The following is an 18,259-nucleotide window of genomic DNA, read 5'->3' on the forward strand; positions in this document are numbered from 1 at the left end:
AAACGTTTGAAGTAACAGCTGGACACTTTCAGGGGTTAAGTGGGCAAATGAGATCAATAAGTTTGCTGGGATAAATTAGCCGCAGTTATCACAGGACTGGGAGAATTGTTGATCTATGGGAGAGGCCTTTGCCCTGCAGTGGGCGTAGACAGGCTGATGATGATGATGATGATGATGATGATGGTGATTACTTTCAACGGAGGGTGCATTCGGGAACATGGAAGGATTCAAAATACTTGCGAACAGCCCCCCGGCGAATTGGCATTCCGTCGCCTTACAGCCGGAACGGAGTAGTCCATTGTCAGTAACGATGCTGGTACAACGTGACAGCGGATTGCGTTGGCGTGCCGACTACGCAGACTACGATTTTTAATGGGTTCTTAGCATATGCTTTTATGTGGTGCTGAAAGGAATTTGAGGGACGTACGTACGGCCTCGTGCCGCGTGCGTTATCCGATGAGGGTATGAACGGCAACTGCAGCGTAAGTTCACTCTACGAAACGAAGAACCTCACCCGGTCGTCTAGGAGGTACAAAACGACGGGAAGTCGCAGTGCTTGTCGACGTGATTGCGAAGGTGGGATTCAACCTAAGGAAAATGGTAAGCAAGGACGGACACTTCAATTCACACGGTCCCGCCCGACGTTTCATTCATTGTGAGCTTCAAGGAGCCATGAAGAAAAAATTACAAGTTTGTTTTATTCGAAAGATTTTGTGTTCTCTAGTGCCCCCAGTGCTTGTACGGAAGCGAACGACGCTTTATTCACTGCTAAATTAATGAATTCAAGCTAAAATTTGGATTATCGCGCCATAATGTGTGTTTGAGCGACGTTTGTAATGACATCATAAGAACAGGTCTTTCAGCTGCTACTTGGTATGGAGAGGAGACTTGTTTACTGTTAGTCAACCCAGATGGCGCCACCCCACCGCGGCAAGCCGTTTTCTGCCTTTGGTTTGATTGTGGCCGTATTTGAACCTGGCTTTTGTTTTTGTTTTTTTTATAGAGAAAAATAATCGTGTCGTGAAATATAGTGCTCGCTCGACAAATATGGTCACGTAAGACACCGTCGCTTGCAGAAATCGGCCGCTGTCGTCTGAGACAACCTCAAAGCCCCGCAGTGCTGTGCATCTAAACCAAGCATAGTGCGCGCAGTACCAACAACAGTACGCATCGGTACTTCTATGTTAACGTGCGCTTTCCCAACTTCCACTGTTTGTCAGTTTGTCCCACCATTGTTACTGATATAAAAAGAATGTCCCCTGCATTTAGGCGCAAATAGCTCGTTCGGCAAGCTTATAAGCTCTGTCTAATTTGCGTTTGCTTTTGCCGGCCTCCGCCAAACGCTGGATTGTATGACATCATAGGTTCTGTTGCGGGGAATGAGCGAGTGGGTTGCTTGGCTATTCCCTTTTTCCTAATTATGCAGCTTATTTGAGCAAAGTTGACGTTAAAAGTGGTGTCAGCATGATTCTAGCGAGGCAATAGTTTGAATGAACCAAACTTGTGTTTTGTCTTCATGGGCCCTTTAAGTGATGTTACGAATTGGAAGGCTCTCTCGCAACCCTCGTAGTCCTAAGTATGTTTCAGTGCCGACAAAGGTTGCAGCGGTCACACGCTGCAGTCAAACTTTATCGAGCAGGTGCGCAAAACCAGAATTTTAGAGCTCCCAAGGCTACTCTGCGATATTGCAGTCGGCTAATGGTAGTTACATATGGTGCACTTTCTTAATTCTTGTTTGCCGGGTTTTATAAACGCTGACGAGATTTCCCAAAGCGTGTGGGCGATTAAGGCTTACCTGAAATGTGAAAACGGCCCTTTTGAACCACTGTAATAGGTGGTCGCTATGGCTGCCTTAGTTTTTCCCTTAGAGTTCGAATGTCGTCCACAACTGTTCCATCGCTGCAAACGCACGTTCTTCTCGATGCGTACGTTCAACAAGAAGAAAGAATTAAGCAATCTTAACTCGCCGAGTTGAATGTTTTCTACGTGTACCAATTTATTTTGTTGTTCCTTTTGTGTTATTGGAATACAGTGAAACCCCGATAATACGAATTTTAATGGACCACGAGAAAGCGTCGTATGACCAGGGGGTCGGGCGAGCGGGGTGTGGGTAAATGCCGCCCTAGTACACGGTCTCACGCGACAGTGGGCTAAGAACTTATTTAAACTACTGTATTTAGCGCGTTCTCGTGTGACGTACGCCAGGATCCGTCGTATGAAGCGGAATGCATGCTCCCTAGCGTCATATCATCGAGGTTTTTAATGAATTCTTTCTATGGGGAGTTTTCCGTGACCGCGGTGATCCGTCATAAGGAGCGGGTCGTCGTAAGTCCGGGGGACGTGTCAGCGGGGTTCCACTGTATTTTGTTTGTCGCCCGTGAAATTCCACTTCAGTCAATGCCTCTGTTTATTTTTTTAAGTATGGTGCAATGCAGCGCTCGACTAAATAGATTCTTTAATATCATAATCAAAGCCCAAAGGATACTCGAGCTGCGTGAGATAAAAAAAGCGAGGCTGAACCCTTATCCGTTGCGCGTGACGTTAATTTAAAAGTAACGCAGAGCTTTTAAGCGAGACAAAACTGGCCAGTAGAACCCATAATCGTCTGGTCAAGAAAAAGCTCGCTTTGTCTTTCTAAGTGATTTAAATGTCCAAATAAGCTAAGAGCGGCATTGCGCGAACCACACTTGCGTCAAGTTCGTAAATGCATACGAGAGCTCAACCGCGTAGCGGAATTAGCGTTTCTTTCGTCGAGTCGAGCCGCTTTTCCCGTCCTTGCTTTTCCCGGATTTGGACGTAGACGTCGCCGATGTTTCGGATTTTAGCCGCTTGGAGCCGGTTTCCTCGGACGCCTCCGGAGTTCCCGTCGGGGTCAAATTCTTCCGGAAAAGTTGCGTCTCTTCCGCCCCAGCGTCCTCTGCTCTGGAAGAATATCTCTGCTGCACGGGCGGTACTTTAGCCGAAACCTGCTCGTTCGTCGAGTTCGTCCGCGGAGCTGAACCACTCCTGTCCCGGATGGCCTGATGGTTTTGGGAGCGTTCCTCCAGCTCATCCTGCACAGAATCCACGCTGCCACTCGACAGCGATGGCAGCGACTTGGACGATGTGTGTTTCGAGGACGACTTGATCGATTGCCTCCGGGAAGGTCCCGGCTTGGAGGATGACGTCGCCGCCGCGTGCTTCGGGTCTTGCGGTAGGGACGTGCTACCCTTCCTAGAGCCTCCTCCCCCACCGCCGCCTCCAGCGGGTAATGGGTCCTTGCAATTGCGCATCTTTTCGGCGAACTTCTTCGCCATGAAGACGGGGGTGCCGATCGGGGTCTCGCTCCAGCGGCGTGACTGGGCCGCTTTTTTGGGAGACAGGGGTGGCGGCGGCGGCGGTTGCGGGGCCTTAGACGTGAGGGCGGCCGAAGTGGCCGTAGAGGAGCTTAGGACCGAAGCGACGAAGCCTGGAACCTTGGAAATCCCCGGCGGCTCGTTACTGGGAACCGGAAAAGGAGGGACATAAGTGTAGACAATTTCACGTGTTCATACGTCAGTCGTGCCTACTATCACAGCTGAAATAGAAAAGGATAGTTTGCAGTAAATGGAAAAACGTGTCTGGATCTGGCGCGGCTGAACAGTGGCGGATTTTAAGTGGCTTTAGGACAACACGGTTACAACTATTCCTGCTTCTCGTTGGTCGTGTTTGCTTGCCCAGGAAATTACGTTGTTCGATTTGTTCTCCGCTCCGCCAAGCACTGCAGGGCGTGACGTTGCAGGGGACGGACGACGTTGGTTAGCTGGTGCTTCTTAAAACACTACAAATAAGAGTGTGAAGGCTTCACTTCCTGTTTAACGGTCATCCCTGCAGTGATTTTTACAGCGAAGCTGTTAGTCTCCCGTTCGTCTGAAAATTTTCGTGTCCCAAGCAAAACGCCCGGGCAGTACCGAGCAGTTCTCGCCTAAGACGCTGAGCGCAGGCGTCAGGCTAGGCAGGACCCAACATTTGCCGCCAGAGAAGCCGAGCGAAAGCGACAGGCCCGCCGAGACGGCCAGGACCGCTTCATACCCTCCCCCACCAGAATGTGTCGTAGTTTACAAGAACTTCGCTGGACATCCACATCCGCAGGGTGGGATTGCAACCATTTTCTCCATAGGATTTGTTTGGCCGCAAGTTTGAGCACCTAGCCTGAGTATAAGAAAGACTAATGCTTTTATTTCCAGGCGGTCATAAAACAGTCAATCGTAAGCTGCCGTAGCGTTATGAAAGTTCTCGCTCCAATAGTAGCGGGCACTATGGGCCTTTTGGATGTAGTGCGCGAGCTGTTTCCCTTGGCAAGCTAGTTCCGAAACAGCAGATGTGAAGGAGAGCGCAATAAACTGTCCATTCCTGTCTTTATTACTTTCCTGAAGTTGGATCTGTTACTTTAACTAAATCTGGGGATGAAGTACCGACTAACCCCTATAGACCTCGAAATCGAGAGCGGACGACTGCAAGCCCAAGTACGTAGGTAATGCGACAGTCGTGGTACGAAGAACGACGGGGCAATGACCATTGTATCCAATTTGCCCCTGCGTAAACGTTTATTCTTTATTCTCCATGTACAGGGAATACAAGGTTGTGAAAATAATATAATCACATTGTGCTCAACAGAAACCAACGGCAAAGTACTTAACACACTGGTGAACCATGGAACAGCTAGGATAAACTTTATGCGTGAGTATATAGGGTACAACAGAGTGTTCTTTCTTGAGCAACATGGCGATACTACCAGAAACTGTTTCTCGTATGAATGGCGTGCAGGCGTTCTTTTCGCAGTGCGTGTGGACAATTTGGAATAGCCTCGTAGATCGTGAACACACATTTGCATATACTTACAAATCTTACTGGCGATATGGCTTGGCTACAGTTATGAGCTGCGCGATGATATGCGCTTCCGTTTAGGAACGCGTCCGAAACACAAGTACAGACCTCGTAAGAATGCAGCGTCCGGCAAGGAACGCAGCCCGTACAATTACTTCACAGTACAAACAAATATCACCACAAGTCTAAGGGGGAAATATACAACAGGCATCCATAAATGTGCAGCGCACAGGCGGCTTATATTAACAAACTAAATGCAAGCTGAATGATTGACGATGCAAAAATGTGTTTGGTCATTGTCCAAGAACCGATGTTCACTCTCTTCCACAAGAAAGTCCCTAAATAGAGGGCAACGTTCTCCGGTGTATGCGCCCCTTTAACGGGACCCCGCAACACTTCTTTTAACTTTTAAAAAAATCTTAAATGCTTGCAGAACGTAGTCACCCAACACAGTCAGTAGTTAGATTAGGGGGTCGCAAAGTACTTCGGCTAAAAATTACTGCTCTACTGCAATCAGATAACTTGTAAACTCGCTCAAAAGATGTTTCTTTCTCTCCCGGTCTTGAAGTTCTTTGACGATTCGAATTACGTCACTAAGGACACCTAGCAGCTGTTTTCCGGTTTTCCTTCAGTTGCAGCAATGAACGCTTTTCGATAGCAGCTTTAAAAATAAAGTCACAAAAACAAAGCAGAAATGGAAGACGAATCTGGTGCGACGAGCAAACCACGCAGTGCCGCTTTGTGCTGGCGATGTACTATAGCTTTCGCTGTGGTTCCAGGCCCAAAGAAAAGAGTGAAAGCGCTTACCAGAAGTGTTGAAGGGTCCCTTTAAAACACAGTGTTTGTAAGCTGGCGACAAGTGCATCGGTGCATCGCATGTGAGCAGAGAAGCAACAGCGTGCTTTCCAAACTCTCGCGCAGAGAACTGCACATTTCAAAATTGTGCAGTTCTCTGCGCGCAAGTTCGGCTCTTCAAGTTCAAAATGCTGACGGACTGGTGTTCTGGCTTTTACACACCAGGTATAGGCAGCAAAACAGACCAATGCAAATCAAGTTCTGCCTCCTTTTCGCCGCGTTCCCACCAGCGAAGTGCGGAAAGCGGTTCAAAAGAGTAGCGCAAGAAATTCTCCAACAATATTTTTTCAACTGCGCACAGGACTAAACGAGCACCGCTACTGGTAATCTCAAATTCCGTGTTCACACCTAGAGGTGACTCTCCAAACTTGTCATCTGACTCGCAGCGAAATTCGATGGGGGCAGTTAACGTTTACAACCAAGCAACTGGGTTGCGGGAAAAACGAAATGAGAACGACCGAAATGGCGGTAGTAAAAAAGCGCCGTACCCTGCACAAGGACTATTATCATGCCCTACCCTACACAAGGACTGTATCAAGCTCCTATCCGCTGCCTTGCCCCATAGCCGCTTCTTTAAGTTGACACCGAAGTGATGCACAAGTAACTAACACAACAGACATACGGAACTCGCCTTGGCTATAGGCTACGGATAGGGCACACCCATGCAACGCACTCGTATCATCTCACGGGATCTTCAAGAACCCAGTGCAGCTGGTGCGGAGAGGCCCTATCCGTAGTTCACATACTCATTCAATGCAAGGCACTCGACACCACACGACGCAAACATTTTCCTGAACTGTACAGACAACACATCTCGCTACACCCCATCGCACTTCTTGGCCGACAACCCCATGTTTTCTATTAACGTGTTTTGCAGTTTTATCAGACGTCGCTCCTTTCATATCATGCGCAATCATCCTGACCTTATACACCAGCCATCTTCATAAATTTTAAGTCGCTTCACTTTTGTTTTTACTTAGATAATCTAGTATTTCATTGTACATCCAAGTTATTAAAAGCCCTTTTATTTGGCGCTCTTTGCCCTTGTTGGCCTTGCGCCATTAAACCCTAACCATCATCATCAAGTTGACTCAAGCAACCGACCCCGTTGTGTCTACCGGACAAAATAACGATTGTTACTTGTCGTAACAACGAACGTTGAGGTGCGAACAGTTTGTCAGGTGTCCTACCGTGCACAACGAAACTATCATGCTCTTTAGCACCATCGTAACTCCTTTTAAGTTTACAATGAAGTAACCGACCACGATGAGTCTATCGAACAAAACAACGACTGTTACTTGGCGTAACAACGAGCGTTGAGGTGCGAACAGTTTATCAGGCGTCCTACCCTGCACAACGAAACTATCACGCTCTTTCCGGTGTTTCACCGTCGTAGCTCTTTTTAAGTTGATGAAGTAACCGACCCTGATGAGCCCGAACAAAATAACGATCGTTACTTGGCATAAGGACGAACGTTAAGGTTGGAAACCAGTTTGTCAGGTGACCGTCGATGCGGGCTGACTTAGCAAAGCCGCGTACGTTTGGGAAAGCATGCTCTCGGGCTTGACGGCGCTGCTAACGCCGCCCGAAGGACAGGCCCCGGCGGCTGCGCTGACACGCTGCAGTTGCAGGCCCTTGGTCGCCGCTTCGGAGGCCGACTGGAGCAGCTGGCGCATGGGGTTGCTGCACACCTGCGGCTGCTGTTCGTCCGGCAGCAAGTGCTTGGCCTCGCTGTGGAACTCCTTGCAGAAGAGCTCGTACTCGGCCGTCACCGAGCTACCTGCGGAGTTGGAGAGTTTTCGTCGAAATGGTTGCCATCACTTCAACATGTTCTCCCGGAACCATGAAGACAAAATGCGAGATCCGTATTGTTCGACCAACAACAATGATTCCTGGGTTCCATTGCTGGGTAATGCTGGGTTCCAGGGTACAGTGATATTCTGAGGAACGAAATTTGCTGACCACAGTGCCGCTGTGGCTGCTCTCAGCAGCAGCGTAGATGTACCGTGCGTAGATGTACCGTAGATGTACCGTGCGTAGATGTACCGTAGATGTACCGCAGATGTACGAGTAACTATAGCTCAGGGTAGGGTAACTTGAGCTAAAGTTACTGGTACTAACAGATTTGCGTAAATCTTGGCAGGAAACATGCGACACCCAAGCAGAGAATAAACTCTACACTGTAAAGCCACACTTAGGTAGATACATAACAGACAAACAAGACAGGCACACGAAGTAGCCTTAGCTAGGCTACGGATAGGCCAAACTTACGCAACACATTCACACTTGCTCACTAGGTCTTTAAGATCACTGTGCGGCAGGAGAGGAGAGGGCCTATCCGTAGTTCACATACTAATCACATGCGAGCCGCTCCACACCACACGACACAAACACTTTCCAGAAACCTACAGACGACAAATCCCACTCACCCATCGCACTTCTTAGGCGATGAACCAATGTTTTCTGTGAAATGCGTTTTAAGTATTTAGCAGAAGTTAAATTTCTGAATCTCATTTCGTATCACGCATAACTACGACCTGGCCCTTTACACCAGCCATTTTCATTGTCTTTATTTGTTTTTACCCGGTTGCTGATCAATTTTACTTTCACCTTTTAATCTATGCCAGCTAATCATCTGTTTTTGGCGGTTTTGGCCCTATTTGACCTTCCGCCATTAAAATGCAACCACCATCATCATCATGATTCCACATGTGTGTCAAGAGGTACTCTACTTCTTCCGTCAATTGCGACGAGGCAGCCTTTTACACCACTCCCGTTTCCAGTGGACAATCGTATATCAGCCAGACAGGGCGCTGCGTTAACGACCGGTTAAGAGAAAATGCCACCTTGCTCGTAGGCCACGTTCTGAGTTCTTTACGGCCGATTCACACGCATTGAATGGCGAGAAGGGTGCGGAAAAAAGTGACGTCGTTCTCCTCGCAGAATTGGTGACGTCGTCTACCGAGTAAGCTATCGTTCACACAGCCGTTTTTCACCCCGTCACGTCACCATGACATCACCGTCCTCCGTCATGGGCGACAGTTTTACCGGCGATTTCTCGCCGAAAACGATTCGACGGTGACGGGAGGCCGTGCTCTACGTTTTCGTTCCGTCAAAGGGTAAACCAGCCAATCAGAAAACAAATTTTTGCATTACAGCCTTGTATCGTATATATCACGACATTTTTTTTTTACTTTTCAGACCAAGCACGCTCAATCCTAGGCTAAACTTATCACTGGGCAAACGACCCTGTACTCTGACGGAGAGCTCCAGTACGAACGCTACACCGTTTACGCCTCTGTTGCGGTTTTTTGACGTGATGGTGCCGTGACGTAAAATGTGACGACTGTGTGAATGAGTGCTAACACTGTCATCTCCGCGGGAAAGAATTTGACCGACTTGTTTGCATTTGAACTGTACTAGTTTTAAACTGGGCACGTTTACGCTGGTACTATTTTGCAATTATCTTTCAGGCTGTACTCTTAAGTAGAGGTCAGGCGAAATGTTAAGGTGGACTCAGGCGAGTTCCGAGAAAAAAAAAAGAAATCATGAGCCAATTTACGCCATGAAAGTGGATGACCAGCGAAGCTTTTTAGCACACGACATAGAGGTGCCAGAATTTAAATCAGACGTATGAGCAAATTCTATTTCTCTTGACCGTTGGGGGTGGTCGCCGCTAAGAAAGACACATACATACACGCTGACACTTTTTTACTTTACTGATCTTGAAAATAATGTCTATTCAGAACTAATCTACTCAACATGCACGTTCAAGTTTTGAAACGTATAAGCTTGAGGTGTAATTCACGTTTTGATCTCGCAAAGAGTACCTCTTGTGAACTAACCTACCCAAGGTGCTATCTTAATGCTTAGATGCATAAGACTAAGGTCCAAATCAATGTTTTCAACGGTGTGCCACTTTGGGGGTAGCGGCGTTCTAATAGCACATACAGCGGGACGCTCATTTCCAACGACCTGCACTTCAAAGATGTGCGTAGCCTCGAAAGTTTTGTTCGCAGACAAAAAAAAACACACACACACGTTACCCTAGCCTTATCAGTTTGGTCTGAAAATCCAAGATGCTGTGGCTGGAGAACGTTTCTGATGTTTGATAAATTGTGATGACGGTGGCGGCGGTTGCTCTAACGAGCCCTGCGCCTTCGAGTCATCCCTCCCATAAAGATGTTACTTGTCTGTCTGTCTGTCTGTCTGTCTGTCTGTCTGTCTGTCTGTCTGTCTGTCTGTCTGTCTGTCTGTCTGTCTGTCTGTCTGTCTGTCTGTCTGTCTGTCTGTCTGTCTGCGACCTCCTTGCAATATGTGAAATGGTGGAGCATATTGTCGGAATTCGCTCGTCTAGGAGGTTAGTGGTAGCTTACCCATGGTCAAAGACGGGCTGATGTCCGGGGCGGGTCGTTCGGTTCTGTCGCCTGGGCTTCCTGTTAACCGGGTGAGGTCTTCGTGCCTCTCGGGCAGTGACGTCACTGACGATACTCGTTTGGAGACCTTCTCTCCTGCGCCGTCCATGGTAAGAAAAGCAGCGAATGAATACGTACATACATGCATACATACATACATACATACATACATACATACATACATACATACATACATACATGCATGCATGCATACATACATACATACATACATACATACATACATACATATATACATATATACACGCCTAAATACATACGCACATACACGCATATATACATACATAAATACATACATATAAAAGTAAACTTCGAACAAGGTAGAAACCACGATTGTTGCCAACGTTTCAGCAAAGAGACTTGCCTTCGTCAGGGCCCTGACGAAGGCAAGTCTCTTTGCTGAAACGTTGGCAACAAGCGTGGTTTCTACCTTGTTCGAAGTTTTCTTTTATTGTGTTCTCTAACATCTTCAGTTTTATTGCTCCCTACATACACACATACATATGTACATACATACATACGTACATACATACACACATGCATATGTACATACCTACATACATGCATACATGCATACATAGTTATACGATAGTATAGTCGTACTGGAAAACCAAATCTACTCTGACGTTTCGGCCGGGGACCGCCATTTGAACAAGGCTGGGTGAAAACCCGGCCGAAATGTCAGATATAAACATTATTTTATTTTTCACTCTGACTACTGAATCGCAGAGTTTACTTAATAGCGGGGAAACGTTTTTTAACTGCATTCCTGGCTACATTTCTGATATATAACGAGCGTGAAATCTTTTGTGCACTGAGTCACGTAGGCCCGTGCGAAACAATGACTAGTCTCGGCTTATCTGATAACCTTGCCTCCGTACGTCTCGTTCCGTGTCGGCGTTATCGATGTCTGCACACATGGAGGGAATCCGCGGTAATTTTCCTCGGCACGTGTCGTTGATGTGTCGTCCGTACAAGCCTCTAAATTTTAATTATTCACATTCCATCCGAGGCGATCTTATCTTTAAACAACGAGGCCCGCCAATTAACGGGTGTCTTGGAGAGGCCTTACAGCTGTTTGCCGTGATATAGCTTCACGCGGTCAATTTCAGTAGCCACTGAGTGAGTTGATAGTAGAATGTTTTCATACTTCGTTCGAAACGAGAAAGATGATTACAGCGATTGTTATGATCAGATAACATGTATATTAAGTCCGGCATGCTTAACTGAAGGATTTCAGCGCCATTCGTAATGCTTTCAACCAGATTTGTTGGGGCTTAGCATGCAACTGAAAATTTTAGTGACCGCTTGTTTACTACGCTGAGACGCAACTTGGCTATAGAGACGTAATTGCTCGCGTAAAACTGCGATCCTCGGAAAGGATTTGCAAGGAGATTCCTTGTGAGCGCCAGTAATAAAGTTGCGTTGCTTTGCAACTTCTGAAATGACGCCGAACCGTAACCCGTGTACGCTGACTTATAACCCAGTACGCTGGCTTGTAATCGCGTTATTATTAAAGGCGATAGTCTTTCTTGGGCTACTAAAACGCAGAAAGTTTGGTCTGTCTTTACTGTCTTTGTCTGTGAGTCATGTGTGAGTCGATTCAGCCACCCGGTCAAAGTGAAACAGAAACTGCCTAATAGTCTAGTCCGGTGTCAGTGTTCATACTTGCCAAAATTGTTGAACAAAAACAAGACATTACGGAAATATAGGGCAGAAAATCAATACATAAGTGATATTTTTGGTGTTCCTTTATTAGAAAATTCATGAATGATTGGTTTTTGCGTTAGCGAATAAAATGCTACATCAACGGCAGAAAACCGTCGCCTGCTGTTTCCAGCGCTACCTTCTGGCGACATTTAAGAAATCAAACGGTAATAGCAACGAAAGGTTCCACTAGACAGGTTCCACACGTTCCGCTTGGAACGCTCTTGCAGTAGGGCATTGTGGTTCTATAAATGTTGTAGTAGGGTTCCTCAGTTCACACGCGTCTCCGCCGTACAGCAGCGCTGGAATCGAGACACCAGACTGGGAGCAGTGGAACGCGGTAAATTTTAACTGACTTGAGCAAACCTCTAGCGCGTTATCTTGGGAGGAACGACACGGGAAAGGAACAGCATGAGAGGTGAGCGTTGGAGAAGGGAGGCCTTTACTTGGCAGGGACTCCAGTCGCCTATCGTCTTTCGGCGACATTTGCAACGAAAGGAGCAGATACGGGGCCTTTTTTTTTCTCTTGCGTATACCTGAGGAACCGTGTTTTCTTCTTCCTTGAATCTAGAAGAGAAGCTGGACATTGGCAAGACAACCGAACTTCGGCCGGTCTTCTGAGCACTGTGGGCTGCTGTGTGTTTGTTCAGAATTTTTAAAAGTTGTGAATGTATGTGAAAGCCTGGCTACCAAAGCCTACAGGTGGCAGAAGACGGGCCGCCTAAATGAAGGCCCATGTATGGCGGCATTGTCGATGCACTCTGCTCAGCCGTAAATGTATGCATGACACTCATGTAGGTTTAGTGTGAGTGATAACGCCTACCAGATGGGGCCTCTCGACTGCTGCTTATAGCGGCTGTAATCTCTCTTACATATTGTTCAGCCCAAATTCTGCGACCTTCTACTGCACAAGTTCGATTACGTGTTTTAGAAGATGCATCGCAATAATTGGGACACTGGACTTTATATTCTGTTTCGATTAAGTAGAAGCTCGGCACTTGTGTTGCGATGCAGAACGTTAAATAAACGTGTTAATATGCCTCGCCCCGCCCCTAAACCTACCTTAAAGTTAAATCACGCTTTTTTTTACGAAAATAATGCGTGGAATTGGGCAAATAGAACATTTTGGTAAAAAAAGACGGGTATTACGAAAAAATCCCGGGCAATCTCCACTAACGTGAAACCTGGGGAGGGGCGAAGCATGCAGTGTATAAGTGTATTCTTGGAGCCTTGGCGTTTTTGCCAACCGAGATGAAACCGTTCGGGGGTAGAGGTATACAGATTTGCTGTAAAGGGCTCTTGTCTTTGAAGCATGAAGCCCTCTAGCGCAAAGCGTAAACGAGTGTCCCGGTGTTTTTTTTAGTACACCTTACGTTCTGGCGCGAGTCGTGAGTGAGTTTCTCGGTGTTTTAATACATTGACTACATGAGACGACGATTACGACGACGACAGGTGACGCCAACAACCCAAGTCCCTAAGGGGCGTCGCTCCTAGAATGAGTTTTTCTCTGGATCGGACCAACTCCGTTCCATCCAAAACCAGAAATTCTACCCCTAAGGTTGTGGGAACAAACGGCAGGGTTAGGTAAGCAGTTGCTCAAAAGAATGGAGCGAGTTTTCCAAGCGAACTAGTAGATGGCGGTGGGTGCGTGGAGGAAGTTTCGGCCTTGTACCTGTTTGAGAAACGGTTTGTCGCTCTTTGGACTTATTTGAGACGTGATATCCTGAATTCAACATTTTACAAGCGCAAAAAAAATTTGGACGAAGGACGTGAAAACACAACAAAACAAAGCAGGTGCCTGTTTCTTGTCCTTCACGTCCTTCGTACAAATTTTTTCTCGCCAAATTGTGTTGATCATGGAGCACTAACTAGCTCGAATGTACACGTTTATCGTGGAAACCTGACGCGTCTTTTCCTGAAGACACACATAACGTAAGTCCCCGCCCGGTAACAGGTTTCGGCCCGCACGCACCTTCGGGAATTTTGGCGAGGATGACCTCGAACTTCTCGAGGTTCTGGTTGTTGACCTTGTACTTGCTGCCGCCCACGCGGCTGCGGGACGTCATGGCTCTCAGCCTCCGCGGACCCATGGCTCGGAGCAGACTGCCGATGACGTTGACGTCCTCCGCGGGGGGCGGGGTGGCCCGGGCGGGAGTCTTACGAGGACCATGGTCCCCCGCACTTGGGATGGACGGCGGGTCCGTCGTGCGGGCGAGCCCCGCCTTCTTCCTCGTCTTCGTCTTCGTCTTGGCTTGACCGGGGGCCTTGTACTTGCCCGCGAGCAGCTTCCACCACAAGGAATACACGTGCATCGAGGTGGAGGAGGGCGCAAAGAACCTGGTCTAGTGTCTCTCTATAGAAGGTGACGTTGGGTCTATCGAAGGTACAAAGAGCTGCTTACGAGGCTCGTCAACGGATTGGCGTCTTCTTCTTCTTCTTCTTCTTCTTCTCCTTCGGATTGGGGTTCCCGTTTTCTTGGTGCTCCCGCGTATACTGCAAATGCAAGGTCTATGAGCTTCTTCCTCGTTAAGCCACCAGGAGCAATATGTAAACGTGATAGTTTAGGTTCTGCAAATTACTGCTATAGATGTAACCTGTAAGATTCTGAGTTATTGCTCATTCCCTCTTCTAATTAACTTCATATTAGGTAGCGACGAGCTCAAGAATAATGTGTTACCGTTGACACCGGAAGTTAGGAGCGAAGTTTACCGCAAGTAACGTTTAACAAGGTAATGCCGACTAGGACAGGAAGACAGCCGCATAGACATCACTATGGCGGGAATTCGTCGTAGGCACCGAAACCACGCGCTACAGGTGCCCTTATCAGTTGGTCTTCAGGTCAATTACAAGAAAGCAAAAGATATCGCTGATTTGTCTTCACAAAAACTGCATGGGAGAGTCCGTTAAATTTACAGTTAGCAAGGCCTCTGTTGCTATAAATTACCCTGCGAAAATAAGGTGGGAAAATCTAGCACATTTTGTACGGTGTGTGAACATTTGCTGTTTCGGCAGCACAAGGAAGAACTGTTTTTTAATGCGTTCCTGCAACCTCGAGGTGCAAGCGGGTTCCTACTCGACTAAGTAATTGATAAAGCCGTTGAGGGCCATCAACATGTATGGATGTGCATGGAGCTTTTTTTGATGTTTTTTAGCCACGGTATACAGGGTGTCCCAGCTATCATGCACCAAGTTTTAAAAAAAGAGTAATGGCGTCACTCGAAGAAAACCTATTGGATAATGTTTACAGTACTGTGAAGAAGCGGTGACTAATTTTTTCGTTAATGAGACTTAACTAATTATTTCTAATTAATTATCTAACTCGATAATTACTGTCCTAATCACTGAAGTGTCAATGAGGCATTTGTAGGTATCGACGAGGGGCATCTAACTGCGGTATTTTCAGCGACAAACTAATTGCGTAGTCATTTATTCTGACTGATAAAGAAAACCCGCGAAATATGAAAAATACCACGTGACGGCGCATCCGCGCGCATTGTAAAGCAGCGTCCCCAAATAAGCTGATTGAAAGCAACTGCTTCCGGTGTTACCCACCCGAAGAGACAGCGCATCACCTTGATAAGGCGCGTGTGCAGATAAGGCACAAACTCGGTGGCGATTTCTTCTTTCTTTCTTTTGTTTATTTCATTCTGGCTAACTCAGAGGCAGCCTGTTTGAGGGCGTTGCTTTACGATGCGCGCAGACGCGCCGTCACGTGGTATTTTTCATATTTCGCGGGTTTTCTTTATCAGTCAGAATAAATGTGTACGTAATTAGTTCGTCGCTGAAAATACCGCAGTTAGATGCCCCTCGTCGATACCTACAAATGCCTCATTGACACTTCAGTGATTAGGACAGTAATTATCGAGTTAGATAATTAATTAGAAATAATTAGTTAAGTCTCATTAACGAAAAAATTAGTCACCGCTTCTTCACAGTACTGTAAACATTATCCAATAGGTTTTCTTCGAGTGACGCCATTACTCTTTTTTAAAATCTTGGTGCATGATAGCTGGGACACCCTGTATAATGGGAAACGAGGAAAAGAGAAACCTACCGTTACGTCGACGTTGGCAGGCTTGTCGTCTCTCGGCTACTTATCTGTTTCGGCCTTGTTGACAGTAGCGGTCACGTCAGGAAGGACAAGCAGGGACCTCGAAACAACTCTTCTTTCTGGGAGTCGTTCCAAAAACATGTATCTACTCTTCGGCTATTTCACCGTCCGTTTCACGTCACCAGATCCGAGCCGATGGAGCGCTTTAGAACTGATCTCCTTGGTAACTTGTTCCTCAGTTACTCCAGCTCTTTTCTTTCTTTTGTTATTTCGGCGTTCTTCAGAGGAGCTTTCTTCTGACGTCCTTGCTCTTTTCTGTCGTCCTCAAGAATCTTCAGGAATGAGAAGCAATCCAAGCTGTCCGAACGCTCCTTTTCGCGACTGCCTCAACACTGTCTCAAGTTTTCCACAAAATGTTCCACGCGTCGGGTCGCACAAACACCGTCCTCTAACAGAGCCGCCCTGGCTGTATCTAAGGCCGCTGTTCGTCCAGTTACTTTGCACACAAGTTGTTTTCCGCGTTCGAGTGTCTCCTCGGTTATCGGCGCGTGCCGCCGACGGCCGCCCCTGATATATTTGTGCGACGACAAAGGGCTACCGGTGCTCTTATCGCCGACGCCTATTCAGAGCTGACGTGTTTGCTCCAGTTCTCGCCCGAGTTATATACTACGCAAGCCGTGGGAACGCCCCAGAAAAAAAAAAGGAAGCGCAGGCAGCGTCTGCTTGGAAGGGGGGGGGGGGGGTTCCTCGAACGCTGGCGTAATTGAAAGCATTATTAATGCCGAATATGTTATCAGTCGTTTGTGTGATTACAAAGTATAGCACGGGCCTGATATAAAGTGCGAGACATTTGAGCGCTCGCGGCAATTATCGGAACAAGGATCCCAGGCACTTTAGCAACATCGTGAGGGCTCTTGATAACAACGATAGCTGGCGTTTTACCTATTCAGCCAAGGCACCGACGAGGACATTGCTTCCTCAGCGAATATAAGTAGGGCTTCCATTTGAAGTGCTGAGGGTTCGAGTTTTACAAGAGCGGTGCTGGAATACCAAAGGGCAACGCGAGATTGGGCAACGCTATGTGTGATATTAGGTGAGCAAGCAGCTGTGGACCTGAAAGAGGGAGAGAATAAGGATTGGGAAAGGGAGGAGTGTTTGGCCGACGAAATGAGTCCTTAGCTTGGTAGTCTGCACCAGACCACGGGTGTTGGGAATCAAACAATGAATGATAAGATGTATACCAAGCACATCAAAGCCGACAAAACATCATTCGATGAGCTACACACCTAAAGAACGCCTATCCGTGGAACATTTTATAGCATTATCTGCGCCACACGAAGAGACCCAACAAAAGCCTGTAGATTTCGCAGGCCTGGAACAGCAGCTTCAGCAACTGATCCTCTGATACCGGGGCTGCCCATGAATGCGATCGACCGTAAGCTACTACTTTTGCGAAAAATTGTTCGTGTCATTTCCTGTCAGGGCTTGTCCTTTACCCTTTCGCGTTCGGCTTAAACGCGACAGCATTACATAACGCAATAAGTCTCAAATCCAGCGTCGTCACCCACAGATGGCACACAATATTGCCGTTGGCGCAGAGAAAAAAATAATAATGGCCAAATAATGCTCGGCGCTGTAGAGTTGAAAAGAAAACTGGGTACATTTGGTTTGGACGGCAATCCCAGGCCCTCCGGAATCCACCTGGATTCCAGGGCCTATAGAAGGCGGTGTATGCACGCTTACCCAACACCATGAAGGCCATATGGCTCCGGCTGAAAAAAGATCCTGTATTATTTAACAGCGAATCTTGTTGTATCCGCCGCGCACCATACGTGGCAGAGAGACGCAGACGCTACCTCGTACCCACGGGAAAGAGATCCTTTATTCTTGTTACACGATATTTATAACCGGGCTTGCGGTTGCTGATGGTGATGCTGGAAATTGGCCACCTTAGCATTGTGCGCCACCTGGTGGCATGAACAGAACTACATTACACAACACAACATCCCCTTTTATTATGTTGCATCCACCGCGCACCATACGTGGCAGGGAGACGCAGACGCTACCTCGTACCCACGGAAAAGAGAGCCTTTATTCTTGTTTCACGATATTTATAACCGGGCTTGCGGTTGCTGATGATGATGCTAGAAATTGGCCACCTTAGCATTGTGCGCCACCTGGTGGCATGAACAGAACTACATTACACAAAACAACAAATCTCTTCTTGGCCGGGGCTTTCACGGGACGAAATGTTGTGAGGCGGGTGGGGCGAGGTGGCGAGGACATAGCCTAGCGAGGAGGAGAGCAAGCGCCAAGCGCATGCGCAGCAAGGTGATTGATTTTAGTGTATAACGCCCCGACGCAACGC

At 47.3% G+C, this 18,259-nt stretch overlaps 2 protein-coding genes across 6 annotated transcripts in view; one reads left to right on the forward strand and one right to left on the reverse strand.

Annotated features, from left to right (window-relative positions):
- The window catches only part of LOC144138220 (BAI1-associated protein 3-like), a 500,259-nt gene that overhangs the window by 123,993 nt on the left and 358,007 nt on the right, over positions 1–18,259 (forward strand). The window lies entirely within an intron of this gene.
- LOC144138219 (uncharacterized) lies at positions 1,971–16,545 on the reverse strand. The gene is made up of 5 exons (XM_077670406.1): positions 15,895–16,545; positions 13,813–14,333; positions 10,077–10,211; positions 7,240–7,480; positions 1,971–3,480 (listed from the first exon to the last, which is right to left on the reverse strand). Exons 2-5 carry the CDS (start codon positions 14,150–14,152, stop codon positions 2,736–2,738), a joined length of 1,461 nt encoding a protein of 486 aa, XP_077526532.1. The 5' UTR covers positions 14,153–14,333; positions 15,895–16,545; the 3' UTR covers positions 1,971–2,735.

The sequence above is a fragment of the Haemaphysalis longicornis genome, unplaced genomic scaffold, assembly GCF_048455015.1.
Source record: "Haemaphysalis longicornis isolate Haplotype H1 unplaced genomic scaffold, Haemaphysalis longicornis Haplotype H1 scaffold_5, whole genome shotgun sequence".
Classification (NCBI taxonomy): Eukaryota; Metazoa; Arthropoda; class Arachnida; order Ixodida; family Ixodidae; genus Haemaphysalis; species Haemaphysalis longicornis.